The sequence below is a fragment of the Aythya marila genome (genome assembly GCF_965140915.1).
Source record: "Aythya marila genome assembly, chromosome: 2".
NCBI lineage: Eukaryota > Metazoa > Chordata > Aves > Anseriformes > Anatidae > Aythya > Aythya marila.
Genome location: NC_139043.1, coordinates 24274781 through 24287781, shown reverse-complemented (window position 1 = coordinate 24287781; position 13001 = coordinate 24274781). Strand labels below are relative to the sequence as shown.

At 47.5% G+C, this 13001-nt stretch overlaps 1 protein-coding gene across 1 annotated transcript; it reads right to left on the bottom strand.

Annotated features, from left to right (window-relative positions):
- Window positions 1-652: 652 nt before the first annotated feature.
- Window positions 653-5140, bottom strand: FZD1 (frizzled class receptor 1). Its single transcript, XM_082753965.1, has 2 exons — window positions 3049-5140; window positions 653-2696 (listed from the first exon to the last, which is right to left on the bottom strand). The coding sequence occupies exon 1, from the start codon at window positions 4988-4990 to the stop codon at window positions 3218-3220; it is 1773 nt and encodes a 590-aa protein (XP_082610091.1). The 5' UTR covers window positions 4991-5140; the 3' UTR covers window positions 653-2696; window positions 3049-3217.
- Window positions 5141-13001: the final 7861 nt, after the last annotated feature.

Below are 13001 nucleotides of genomic sequence, written 5' to 3'. Positions count from 1 at the left end.
TTGCAAATGAAACTGAATGGCTTGTAGTTCAGGTTATTAGCTGCATGCTGACCAGTACAAATTTAAATGCTAAAATATTGAAGAAGGAAAAAAAAAAAAAAAACTTGTAAAAAATGTGGAAAACAGGGAAAGCAGGAACTACGTTTATGTAAAACAAATTAAAAAAATAATGAAAAAAATTCCATCCTCTTGTCTCACATCATTGGAGCAGAATTTTTTTTTTAAGCTTCCCTTACTTCTCTACAGCTGTTTATGCATCACAATTTGAAAAAAGTAAACGTGCCAAAAGTCATTTACATCTTTCTCTAGCTCTACAGATTGAAATGCTGTATCATCTTGTAACACTTGAAATCAGAAATCAAGTGTCATAATTAGCCAGTCTTTCCTCAGAAAACCATGCTTCCAGAATGGCACTTGGAACAATGAATATTTACAAAAAAAAAAAAAAAAAGGCAAAAAAAAAAAGCATTGCATTGCACTGAAACATTTAAGAATGTGTTTAGTTTTCACAAAGCTGAAATCCTTCCATGAACATATCATTTAACTCTGGATTTACCAAACAGTTCAAATTCAGGAAAACAAAACTATTTTACTCATTAAAATATTCTGACAATATTGCAACATAATCTGAGTGTCATTTTTGAGCAGTGAGAAAATCTTTTTTTATTATTTTAGCAGCAAAGGGAGAAGAAAGGCTAAGTTTAGCGGACCCTTTTCTTTAACAACAACAAGAAAAAAAACAACTGGTGAGCTTCTTTCTTCTCCGGCCATATAGCAGATCTCTTCTTGGATTTCACACCACCAACCATACCCTGTCAGAGATCTTGAACAGTTTACATTACTTCTTTTGAAGGATTAATCTAGACCAGCCCAGAGATAAAAACCAAAATGCACAATGAATTCCTACACTGAATTCCAGCTTGTTACTGTGAACTCAACATAAGAAAAGAAAAAAGGAATCCCACACATCTTGTAGTATACACACTGCTTTCACACAGCATTTGAGTTAGTCAGAGGAATACGTAAAAGGACAAGATAGTTTTGTACAAAACCTCCATTTATTTCAGAGAAATTAAAAATATGGTATTTAATATATATAAATTTCTATTCCTCTATAAATATAGATGATCTTGTGATAATGAACAGAAATAAATGCATACCAAATTCAAATAATTTTGCATTTCAGGGTATGGTAGCCATAGATAATGTTTATGAACCTAAATACAGGCATTTGTAATATAAAAAGTTTAAAACAATACAATCAGGAGAGAAGCATTCTGCTGGTTTTCATACAGAGGACTAAATATTCAAATGCATCTGTTGAAAGTTACATTTCATTTTTAACCTTTCTTTTTCTTTTGTAACAAGAAGTACAATCCCACACACCCAGGAGAATACAAGGCAGTAGATATACTGCACACATGATACCAAATCTCTGTAGTATGTGATGTTATTACTGAACTCAAAAAAAAAAAAAAAAAAAAAAAAAGACAGCAGAGGCTCTTTAAGGACTAACATCCCACCAGAGTACTTAGACATTCTGGTTTTCTGTTTTCCCTTCCTTTGTTTTTACTACTGAAAAAAATCATCACACCCTCATAATGTGTAATGAATTAAATGTCAATGAATTAAAATTCAGAAGAATGGCAATGGCTCAAATGCTTCCAAAATGAAGAGCCAGCTTATGGATTTAATTAAAAAAAAAAAAAATCTGAATGCTGCATTTTATTCTGATGAAGCTCTCTTTACTGAGCTCATATTTCCTGATCCTGTTTGCACTGAACCCTCTGCTAACCTCAGTAAACACCAGCAGGGCAGCAAGGCGTTCCAGGTAGTTCTCCCTCAACATTTTTGTTACCAGAAGAATGTGAACATGCACAAGCTGCCCTGTGATGACAGCAGGAGCTGCAACTGACTCCCGGGTTCAGATTCACAGTCAGGCTCTATCTTTTTCCTCCAAGAACTATGCACCTTGTGACAGACAAGACCAATAATCTCATTTCTACGGGAGAACCCAGAGCGGACACCTCTCAGTTTGATGACTGGAAAATTCATTAGGTGGGTTTAAAAAAAAAAAAATAAATTTTTTTTTAAAAAAAAAGGAAGTTTGGTATATCTACGTCCCCGTTCACCTCTGAAGCCATCCAACATGCTACAGGTGCAGACGGTATTCAACCTCAACTCCTGGCCAAAGCCAAACAAAACCTGCCAACTCTTTTTCAACTATGTGGTGCATTTAAATAAATTAAAAAAAAAAACGAGAAAGGGCAGCCAGCAGCCAGCCCCCATTCTACAGGGCACTGCAGCGATGCTCTCCATCCAGAAAAAGGCCGGACACACCTTTGAGCAGGGCAGGCCATTGTTTTTCCCCCCTCCAAAAGAAGGGCCTGACTCGGGCGTGCAGGGCTTGGCTTTACTGGGGCTGGCCGAGGCATGGCGAAGCGCGGTCCCACAGCGTGGCCATGTCCCCACGGCGTGGCCGGGTGACTGTCCTGGCTGCCCTGTCCCCACCGTGGGGCAGGGAGGCCGTCAGGAAGCGGCGCTCCTCCCCAACCCCACCTCCACCTCCACATACCTCTGGCAGGCTGGGAGCAGCACCCAGCCCGTGTCGGGAGGCGCCCTAGGCAGTCACAGCCGCCTCAGTCCAGGCCCTGCTGCTCATGCAACTGAAACTCCAAGCAAAGCCATTACAAAACCTGTGGGGGGGAGAAGAAAGGGGGTTGTTTTGGTTTCTTTTGCCGGTAATTTTTTCCCCATCCTGCCCTACAAAATAAAAATCCAATGCCTTTTTTTTTTTTTCTCTCTTTAAAAAAAGGGGAGGGCGAGGAAGCAAAATCTGCAAACGGGTTAAAAATGTCCTAAATAATTAAAAAAGTGAGACTTTTTGTAATTTAAATACAAATATACTTACAAAATCTTACAGAGGCTATTTACATCCCTCTCCCCCAACCTTACAGTACGTTCAGTTCCTACAGGAGACAGTGAGAGAGAGGAGAGAGGAAGAAAAAAAAAAAAAACAAGTCTGTCCCAAGCGCAGGAGTTTCCCACCTGACTTTTTCCTCTGCTCCCCGTTGCCTGCAGGACGACAAGCAGTCCGCAAAGTTTGAAGTTTGCTGGGGCTGGATAAGCGCGAGCATGCGGCCGGTACCGGGGCACGGCAGGCGCTCTGCGGGCAGAGCCCGGGTCCTCCGCCCGCCCGGCCCCCCGGCCGGGGGTCTCAGACGGTGGTCTCGCCCTGCTTGCTGTTGGTGAGCCTGGTGTAGAACTTCCTCCAGGAGTTCAGCGTTTTCCCCGACCAGATCCAGAAGCCCGAGGTGATGCCCACGATTAAGGTCATGAGATACTTGATCATGAAGACGGTGAAGTCAGGGCTCATGGGTGGGTGATGGCTGCTGTGGTTATTAGGACAGGGGATGGCATAGCTCTTACAGCTCTGCGTGACCCAGCTCCTTTCCCACTGTTCCCTAAAAGCTTGCTCGTAAAAATAGCAGGCAATGACGATGGTGGCCGGCACCGTGTAGAGGACGCTGAAGATGCCTATCCTCACCATGAGCTTCTCCAGCTTTTCTGTCTTGGTGCCATCGTGCTTCATGATGGTCCGGATCCTGAAGAGGGACACAAAGCCGGCCAGCAGAAAGGAGGTGCCGATGAACAGGTAGACAAATAGGGGGGCCAGCACGAAGCCCCGCAGCGCGTCCACGTTGTTGATGCCCACAAAGCAGACGCCGCTGAGGACATCCCCGTCTACCTGCCCCAGGGCCAGGATAGTGATGGTCTTGATGGCTGGCACTGCCCAGGCGGCCAGGTGGAAGTACTGGGAGTTGGCCTCGATGGCCTCGTGGCCCCACTTCATGCCGGCGGCCAGGAACCAGGTGAGGGAGAGGATGACCCACCAGATGGAGCTGGCCATGCCGAAGAAGTAGAGCATCATGAAGAGGATGGTGCAGCCCTCCCGCTTCGTGCCCTGCGCCACGGTCCGGGAGCCGTCCTCGGCGAAGCGCTCGTTGCAGACCACCCTCTCCTCCAGCAGGAAGCCGGCGATGTAGGCCACGGCCACGGCCGTGTAGCAGCCCGAGAGGAAGATGATGGGCCGCTCAGGGTAGCTGAACCGCTTCATGTCCACCAGGTAGGTGAGCACGGTGAAGAGGGTGGAGGCGCAGCAGAGCACGGACCAGATGCCGATCCAGGTGCGGGAGAAGCGCAGCTCCTCGGGCCCGAAGTACATGAGCCCGTAGAGGCGGCCGGGCTCGCAGGGCGCCCCGCAGTCCTTCTCGCCCAGGAAGCGGTAGTTCAGGTAGGAGGGCACCTTCAGCGCCCGCGGGCAGGAGAAGCGCCCGCGGGGCTCGCTGGACCCCGAGCCCCCAGCCCCGCCGCCGGCGCCCCCACGCTGGGGGTTGCTGGTCCAGCTCTCGGGGTGCAAGGCGGGCGTGGGGGTGCCTCGCTCGGAGGCGTTCTGCCCCACGCACAGCTCGCCGGCCCCGTGCACCGGGAACTTCTCGCAGCGCAGCGTGTCGGGCCACTGGAAGCCGAACTTGTTCATGAGGGCCTCGCAGCCCTGGCGGGCGCGCTCGCAGAGGGAGCGGCAGGGCGGCAGGGCCTGCTCCAGCACGGTGCAGACGGGCGCGTACATGGAGCAGAGGAAGAACTTGAGCTCGGCCGAGCACTGCACCTTGACCAGCGGGTAGAACTGGTGCACCTCCAGCCCCGCGTCCTCCTGGTTGGTGTGGCCCAGCAGGTTGGGCATGATGGTCTGGTTGTAGGCGATGTCGGTGCACAGCGGGATGGAGATGGGCTGGCAGTACCCGTGGTCCGGGATGGAGATGCCCCGCTCGCCGTTGTACTGCGGCGCGGGCGGCTGCCCCCCGGCCGGCAGCGCCGCCGCCCACAGCAGCAGCAGCGGCAGCGGCACCGGCAGCAGCCACCGGCACCGGCACCGGCACCGGCCGCCGCCAACTTCGCCGCCGGCCGCCGGCCCGCGCCGCTCGGCCATGCTCAGTCGCTGCCGGGCTCCCTCCGCCGCCGCCGCCGCGCCGCTCCTCCGGGCCCCGAGCTGCGGCTCATGAAGGGAGCGGCGGGCAGGGACGGGGCAGCCCCGGCCGCCACTCGCTCTGCTGCTGCTGCTCCTGCTGCTCCTGTTGCCGCTGCTGCTGCTGCTGCCGCCCGCCCCGGCAGGCAGCGCCCGCCGCCCTCTCTCTCTCCCTCCCTCCCTCCCTCCCTCCGTGCCTCCCTCCCGCCGCCACCGCCTCCTAGCGCCGCCGCCGCCGCCGCCCGACCATTTGTGCCGGCCCCCCGAGCCCGCGCGCCCTCCGACCGGTTTCCAGGCGCCCCGCAGTCTGCCTGCCCCGCCGGGGAGGGGCCTTGAAACCGACGCCGAAGTTTCCTGCGCGAGGGACCGGCTCCAGCGCCGCGCCCGGGGGCGGGCGCAAGGCGGCCGCGGGGCTGCCCCGCGCCGCGCACAAAGGCGGCGGGGCGGGACGGGGCGGGACGGGGCCCGGGGGGGGCCGGGCCGCTTTGAGCCCCCGCAGTGGGGGAGACGAGCTCGGAGGGGCTGGGGGAGGACCGGGGGGGGTGTCCCGGGGAGCGCGGGCGGGCGGCACAAAGGGCGGGCGAAGCCCCTCACAAAGCGGCCGCCGCGCGCTCCCCTCAGCGCGCCCCCCGCCGCGGAGCCGCAGGGAGGGGAGAGGGGACGGGGATGGGGAGGGAGAGGGGGGACAAGTTGTGGCCGGAGGCCGGGCATCGCCCCCCGGGACGGCCGCCCTGCTGCTCCCGGCCCGGCCGGTGATCCCGAAGGGGCAGGGGGCGGCGGAGGGGTGGGAGGGGAGGCAGCAGCGGGGAGCGGTAACGGGGTCGGTGCGGGGCTTGCACCGAGGGGATGCGGTGGTTGCAGCAACTTGGGCCGTGTGAGAGCTGAGCCGCCTCAGAAACACGCAGCTGGTGGTGTGAGGCGGCCAAAACCCACCTCCCTCCCTCCTTCCCTCCCTCCAGAGACATCGTGCGGATCTCGCTGCTCAGTTATTGTCAGTATTTCACCTACGTGTCCCTCCTAGAGCCTCTACATTTCTAGCCTAAAACACAAAACTACCACAAAAATGGGGCTCCCGGCCCCTCTTCCCCCATCTGCCCAACGCGCAGCTTTTTGAGCTTAATTTAAGGTGAATGCTGCGTGACTTGAAGTACCTCCCGGCAGGTTTTTTTAAAGTGCTCGCTGTGTCCTGAGAAAGGGGGGTCTTGCCAAGTGAATGGGCACACAGTAATTGCCAACAATGGCCAGTTCTTTTCGGCGTGTCGAAGGCGCGTCTGCTGGTGCAGGATGGCCGTTCTGTTGGTTCTCCCAAAGTGCGCAGCCTGGAAAAATGGTGGAGGCTGAGCGGGGGGTTTACTGGGCTCGCTGGAATTCAAGAAGAATGATAAACTGTGCTCCTGGAGGTGAGGAGGATCCTCGCACGTTTTCTAAACACGCAGTAACCCAGCCTCTGTGTCATGGACGTGAATGTCCTCGTATTTGTCTGACTCTTAATGCTGCCTTTCAGAGCAGAACCAGGCATGAAACTTCCCTGGCCAGCTGTCTTGGTTCTCTGTGGCATGCTACCAGCCTCTTCGCTTTATGGGCTAATGGGCTGCAAAAATCCATTAGGAATAAGACAAGCCTAGCGTGTACTTCTAGCTGTCACAGGTGGCAAGGGTTAATAAAAGACATCCGTATTTCTTGGATAGCTGCAGATAAAATTTGGGCCTGCTATTTAGGCCACTTTCTTTCTCCCAGCAGTGCTGTCCCACATTCAAACTAATTAAGAGCAAGATCTGTGCTGTGTAACGACTGCCGGAGCAGGATCATGTTTAGAAATTGCCCAGCCTTAAATATGTTGATTGCTGATGTCCTCATTTACTGAGGTTCATTGAGTTCTGTCAAGAGCTCTCTTCTCTGAGGACTGTAGTTCAAAAGTGATGAGTACAAATGCTGTCTTTTTCCATCTCCTGCTGAAAAAGGTTTGATTCCTCATGTAACATATTTACTGTTTTAATCTAGAGATTTTCCTCCTCACGTCTGCCTCAGTAATTAAAATTACCAACGCCATCCTAGCACAAAACCTAATTTATATTCAGCCCTAAATGATAGTATTGTTTTCCTATTCATTCTAAAATAATTGAACACTGAATCTTTGGAAATGAACGGATAGTATGCACACTCTTTCACAGAGAACATAAGCGTGAATTTCCAGCCAGTGTCAGGAAGACTCTGTGGATTTCCACATGTGGTTTCCACACCTGGGGATGCATCACAGAATCCAGGAAAGGCAGTTAAGACATGCAAGTCCATCCTCAGTTGGCTTAAATTCTCTCTACAGGGGTCTGCATTTGAAATATTTATGAAATGCTCAGTTCTCAAACACAGGGAAAAAATACACTGAAAAGTCACTAAGTTAGTGTGTGCAACAAGCCAGAAGTGTATTCCAGTAATAGGATCAGTGCAGACGGGACAAGATTTGTATGGAAGGGAAAATAGACAAATTTGGGGGTTTATAAACCATTTTTGCTGTTTTGAAGAAGTAGCTACAACACTAAATACAACTTGGGAACAACTGCCTAGAGCTCAGATATGGATATATAAGGGAGACCAGCTTAGAAAGGAGAAGTAGAAGCTGGAACAGATGGGATGTTGGGGGGGGGGGGGGGGGGGGGAGAAGAACAAGGACTGAGAGCTGTTAAGTTCCTAGGACTTGATGGTTTTAACTGTTTAATGATTTTTCACCTAACAGAAGATTTCCTGTGTGGAAAGAATCTTCCCAGAAGCACTTGTCCTACATTTCAAGCACCCCAAAACACAAAACTCATAATTAGGAACATTATTCTCTGTGGCCCAAAACAGCAGGTCCATTTAAACCCTGTCTGAGCAAGAAACAGAAAACATGTTGATGCCTATCTGCTACTACTGCAACAAATACCCCCTGCCACCAACCCATCAGCATCCTCTGATATTCCCTTTGTAGTTCCAGGAATGTAATGTACTTTGTCCTGTGCATCATCATGCTGTCAGTGAGTGAAAGTTTCCCACAAAACAAAAACATTCTGCTCCTGCTACCATCACCCACTTCTCTCTCTCAAACAACAGGCCATCAGGTAATTGTCTCTCCTTTTTGCTTAGCTTATAAGTGCCATTCTTCCTCCCACCCACCTGTATGATTAACAGCCTCTCTATTCTGCAGATACCACCTTCTTCCTTTGCAAGCTGGCTTAATACCTTTAGGAAATCTTACCTGAAATTAGTAAATCTTAAGCAGTCATTCTTAACTGAAAGCTGCAGCTTGCATTTGTAACCTGAAGAAAAGCTTATAGCAAAAGCCAAGATACTGCTCCTTCTGTATTATTACCTACTACTCCAGTCCTGCACATCACATCCACAGGAGAATATCACTGTGTATGTCTTGTTCCTGAAGTGTTCTTGAAGTAGGTATTCACCAGGAGTGACTTAGAGAGAGGAAACAGGACTGGATGCTACCTTTGCTTGGTTCAGAACAACAGTCATCATGTTTTTACGCAGGCGTATTGAGTCTTTGTTGAAGGCCAGGCACTCTTCCCCTTTGCCATGGAAGTTCCATGATAAAAGAAGTGAAAACTTAGACATTAAAGTCATACCTTAAAATGAATTTAAGCTTTTTTACTTCAAAACAAAGTCCTATTGTTAATTAGAGTTGCCACCAGAGGAAATTAGGAGCTTGGCAGGATGGAGGAGTACCAGATTTCGTCCTCAACCCTCTGTGTGACTAGGCTTCAGAACTAGGATGATAAAACACTGGAATTTTGCTTTCTGCCTATTGTAGGTGCTTATGGTCTCCATCTTGCATTGGTTCTATCCCAGTTGCATCGTCACTATGCTGCTGTCAGCAGGGTGCTTTTTTGTGCTTTTTTACTTGTTATAAGGAGGGGAATGAAAACATAAATATTTGGGGAAAAACAGAAAGAACCATGAAGCTGTCAAATTATTAATTTAATTATGGGAAGAAATGAAGAAAAAAGTAGTTACACTATTTTCTTGTTTTCCTCTAAGTGATTGGCAGAAATAGGATAGAGTAAAAGTTTCCACAGCATTTAAAGAAAACTTATTTTTCTAGAGGAAATTGTTCAGCTTTATATCACAGACCTATGCTACATACAGCCAGAAATGCAATACAACCACAGACTGTATGTGTGGTAAGGTTAGTGGCCACCCAAATGAATGAAGTCTAAAGACAGATGATTACATAAATGTATGTTTGTCCACTAAATAAAAGCAAAAGATATACTCAGCTAACTACCTTTTAAGTTGATGATTTGAATTTCAAATGAGGGCTTAGAAGTGTGGTCATCCTAGTATGATGTGGCAAGTTAAATGTTGAATGATTTTTGTTTGATGCTGAGCATGAATCTTGCCTGATAAAAACAGTTAAGATTTTTTTGATTCACATTCATGAAACCTCTCAGAGTGACCTAGGGGATTCCAAGTGAAACAGTACAGTTCCACAGTTTCAGGTACGTCTCATTACAGCATCTCTCTCCTCAGTGCTGGCAACACATATCACATCAAGCCCTCACTGTGCACAGACAGGGATGCTTGCTGGAGAATCAGTATGAACAATGTAAATGCAGTGAAATGAAGGACAGGTAATTACAGTGTCATACACCTGGAATTGTAACATAAAACAGGGTTCCTCCTTCCATTGCCATATTAAAGCTACCTTATATTTCTGATGATAAAATCCTTAATCCAGGTAATACAGACTCTGTAAACTAAGTTGTGTGATCCTCAAAGTTGACACAGAGATCTACAGACCAAAATTCTGGAGAAAAATTATCTAGGCAAGACTCCCAAGCAGCTTTTACAGTTGCATAGTAAGATATATTTCACTTTGCAACATGCCAATGACATAGCCATCTTCCCCAAGGCCATGAGCCATAGCATCTCATAGATTTAGTCTTGCCAGAAGAATAAAATCCTGAAAATTTAAAAGCCTACCTTGAACATTGACTGTTTCTTGGAACATCTAGGAGGCTCTTGGAAACATGCCCGTGCTGACAGAAATAACAAACACATGCAGTAACTGGCAGAGAAAATCGGTAGGAGCTGAACACGAGCCCTAGGTGATGGTGCTGCCAGAGTACTTACTGCAGCGAAGCATCTCTTGGCTCTACAGCCAAGTGCCCAGAAAGTCTTTGCAGTGCAGAGGCAGTGGTTATTAACAGGCATTTGACAAGATATAAAGTAATTCTCTTACCAGCAGCTGGCCCAGGTCATCTTATCCTCAGATTTCTCCCAGATGCCTCTATATGTGCCTTTTATTAATTGGCTGTGTTAGTTTGTGATTGTCAATTTAGGTAAAAATTGTACTGTATTTGTACTTGGGGGTTGTGGAATGGGAGAAAGAGAGTGGAAATGCAGCTCTAGCACTAAAGTCGGTGGTAATTTACTCCTGCTGTGTGACACCTATTGTAACCCAAACTAGCATGGGCTAGGAATAAAGAGCAATCTCTGACTAGCACTTGTGTAAATCAGACCCCCGTAACAGTGATTTTGTGTGCTCTAAAGAGGCACAAGGAGAAACGCTAGGCACAGTCAGAGCGGTCTACAAAGAGTCTCTTCCTCCCAATACCCACAGCATTTTTTCCTTAACACTGTTTATTCAAGATAGATTGAGTATGTGGAGATTTGATTTTGTTTTCTTTTCTGTTCAGAAGAAATGTAGATGATCCCTTGCAAATTAAAGCCGCATGTTGCCTGCCTTTCCTGACATGTTCTGCGTCTGGGCGAGAGGCTCAGGGGCTGCTCTCTGCTGCTGCAAGAAGTTTTCCGGAGAACGAGACAAAGTCAGAGCTCTTAAAAGGGCAATTGCAGAGCACAGCTCGTTTTGTTCAGAGCAAATGCGAATATTTTTACTCTCTTGTCGTTTCTCTTTCTTAGGTGAATTCTCCTACAGTTGCGTACAGCGTCTGAGAACAGCACAGTCTCTCCCTTGTTCCTTGCACACAGAGATGCTGATTTAAGGGCCTGAGCCTGCAATCCTTACTCCCAAGAGTGGACCTGCTGCTTTCATCGACGCTGGGGCAGTGAGAAGAGCTTTAAAAGGCTGGGATGCAAGGAGGAATTACATGATCAGTTTTAACTACTTTTCCACACTGCTTTTGCCATGCTTTAAGTACCATTCTTTTAATGAAATTACTCCCTATTTACACCGATGCGAATGAACTTAAGACCATATTTTCTGAATTAGTATTTCAAGATACACAAATGTAAAAGGTTTGTGTGTGAGGTCGGGGGATAGAGCAGAGGAAAGATTTTCTTCTTTGTCTTTTAGGTGTGCATGCATTTTCCATGAATGTTACTGAGAGAATGAGCAGGATGAGGTCAGAGCCGGGAGTAATTCACAGCCTGCCTCTGCCTTTATCCATGGAATGTGGCTTGGTACGGACTAGAAGAGAATCTCAACTTTCAGTTTAAAAGAAATCTTTTGGGCTTTTGCTTTACTTTGGAAAGATAGTTTTAAATATTTAACCAGTGTAAACAGAGGCAAACTGCCCAGAAAGATTGAAAAGTCCGAGCCACTAGGATCTGCTTGTAAGCATTTATTCTCCCCTGAATACATTTTTCTCCATATAAGAGGAGTCAGCTGTATTTTGAAGTGAATTCTTTTCAGAAACTTTGGGCTGGTTTTGTGAAAGGAATTTTCCTCAGGATAGAGAAGAGCAGTTTTCTAGGCCTTCCCCCAGTTCTGCAGCTGGCTTTTCCAGTTAGAATTTCATCTGATCCTGGCTGCACAGCCACTGCTTGACACGCCAGCACCTCCAGGAGTATTTAGGATATCACACATGGGCCCCATATAAACCATCCTTAGCCTGATTCCATGGTGTTCAAGGAGGAGAAAAAGAAACACTTCAGAAAGTCTCACAGTTCATGGCAGTGAATGTTACCTAAAGGATGATGAGGTCTAACTCTCTTGTCACGGGTGGTCATTCTGTACAGCCCCCATGTGCAATCACAACATACAGTCCAAACGCAAAGCATTCAAGCCTCTCATCCTCCAGTGCCTCTATCAGAACATTAAGCCATTGCACATCAATGTGCATCTGGACTCTTCTAGATTTCATGGTAACTCTGTTTTCCATAGTGAACAACCTAATTGTACATTTTTTTAGTGGATTTGGATTTGCCTGTGGAAACCCACACATTTGCTATTTGCAGGAACGATTAATGTAATTTTAGGAACTTTCATACTGCACTGCTAGCATTAAGAAAACTATCACATAGTTCCCAGCATGGTAGGCTAACAGGACAAGCCACGTCATCTCAGTGTCCCAAGCGTTGTGTTCCCCTCTGGCTGAATGCAGGATCTGAATCAAGTTTTTTGTTCCATGCCTCAGACTTGGATCCAAGTTGCCCTCAGCTAGGGCAACTGCTGGCTGTATTACTCTCTAACATCCAGAAGATTCTGGTCTGCTTCTGCACCTCTGTATTTTCAGAGGAAAACACCTTTTTCCCACTGGTATTGTTACTGGAATACCACTTTTTTTGGGGGGGTATTCCAGTAACAGCACTGCAAGGGAAAGTCCATCCTTACATACTCTACTGGGAAAGTGAGGCAGATGAGGAATTCTTGTTTGTTCTTCAAGTCTGGACACTCATGAGGAATGATGTACATAAGAATAAGAGCACTGGACGGAAAGTGGGGGAGGGAAAAGAAGGATTTTCTACATCATGACTCATGTGTTATCCTCAATTATTTTTGCATTTATTAAAATTCAAGAAGCACTTTACTGATGTGAGTCTTTCAGATGTTTTCTGTTGCTCTGCCATTTTCTCTAGATAGACAAAGACATAGTATTTCTGCAAAGCCATTGATATTTTATATTTCTATTTATATGTTTTTGTGATTGTATAGCTTCTTCTTGGATACATCTTGTCTTTTAAAATGTGCAGATTCTGATTAAAATATGTTAATATAATGTTTGCTTAAAGGTCTGTAATAGGATGC

Excerpts from the sequence above, each read along its gene's own strand:
- FZD1 (XM_082753965.1), bottom strand. The coding sequence starts at position 4,990 with ATGGCCGAGCGGCGCGGGCCGGCGGCCGGCGGCGAAGTTGGCGGCGGC.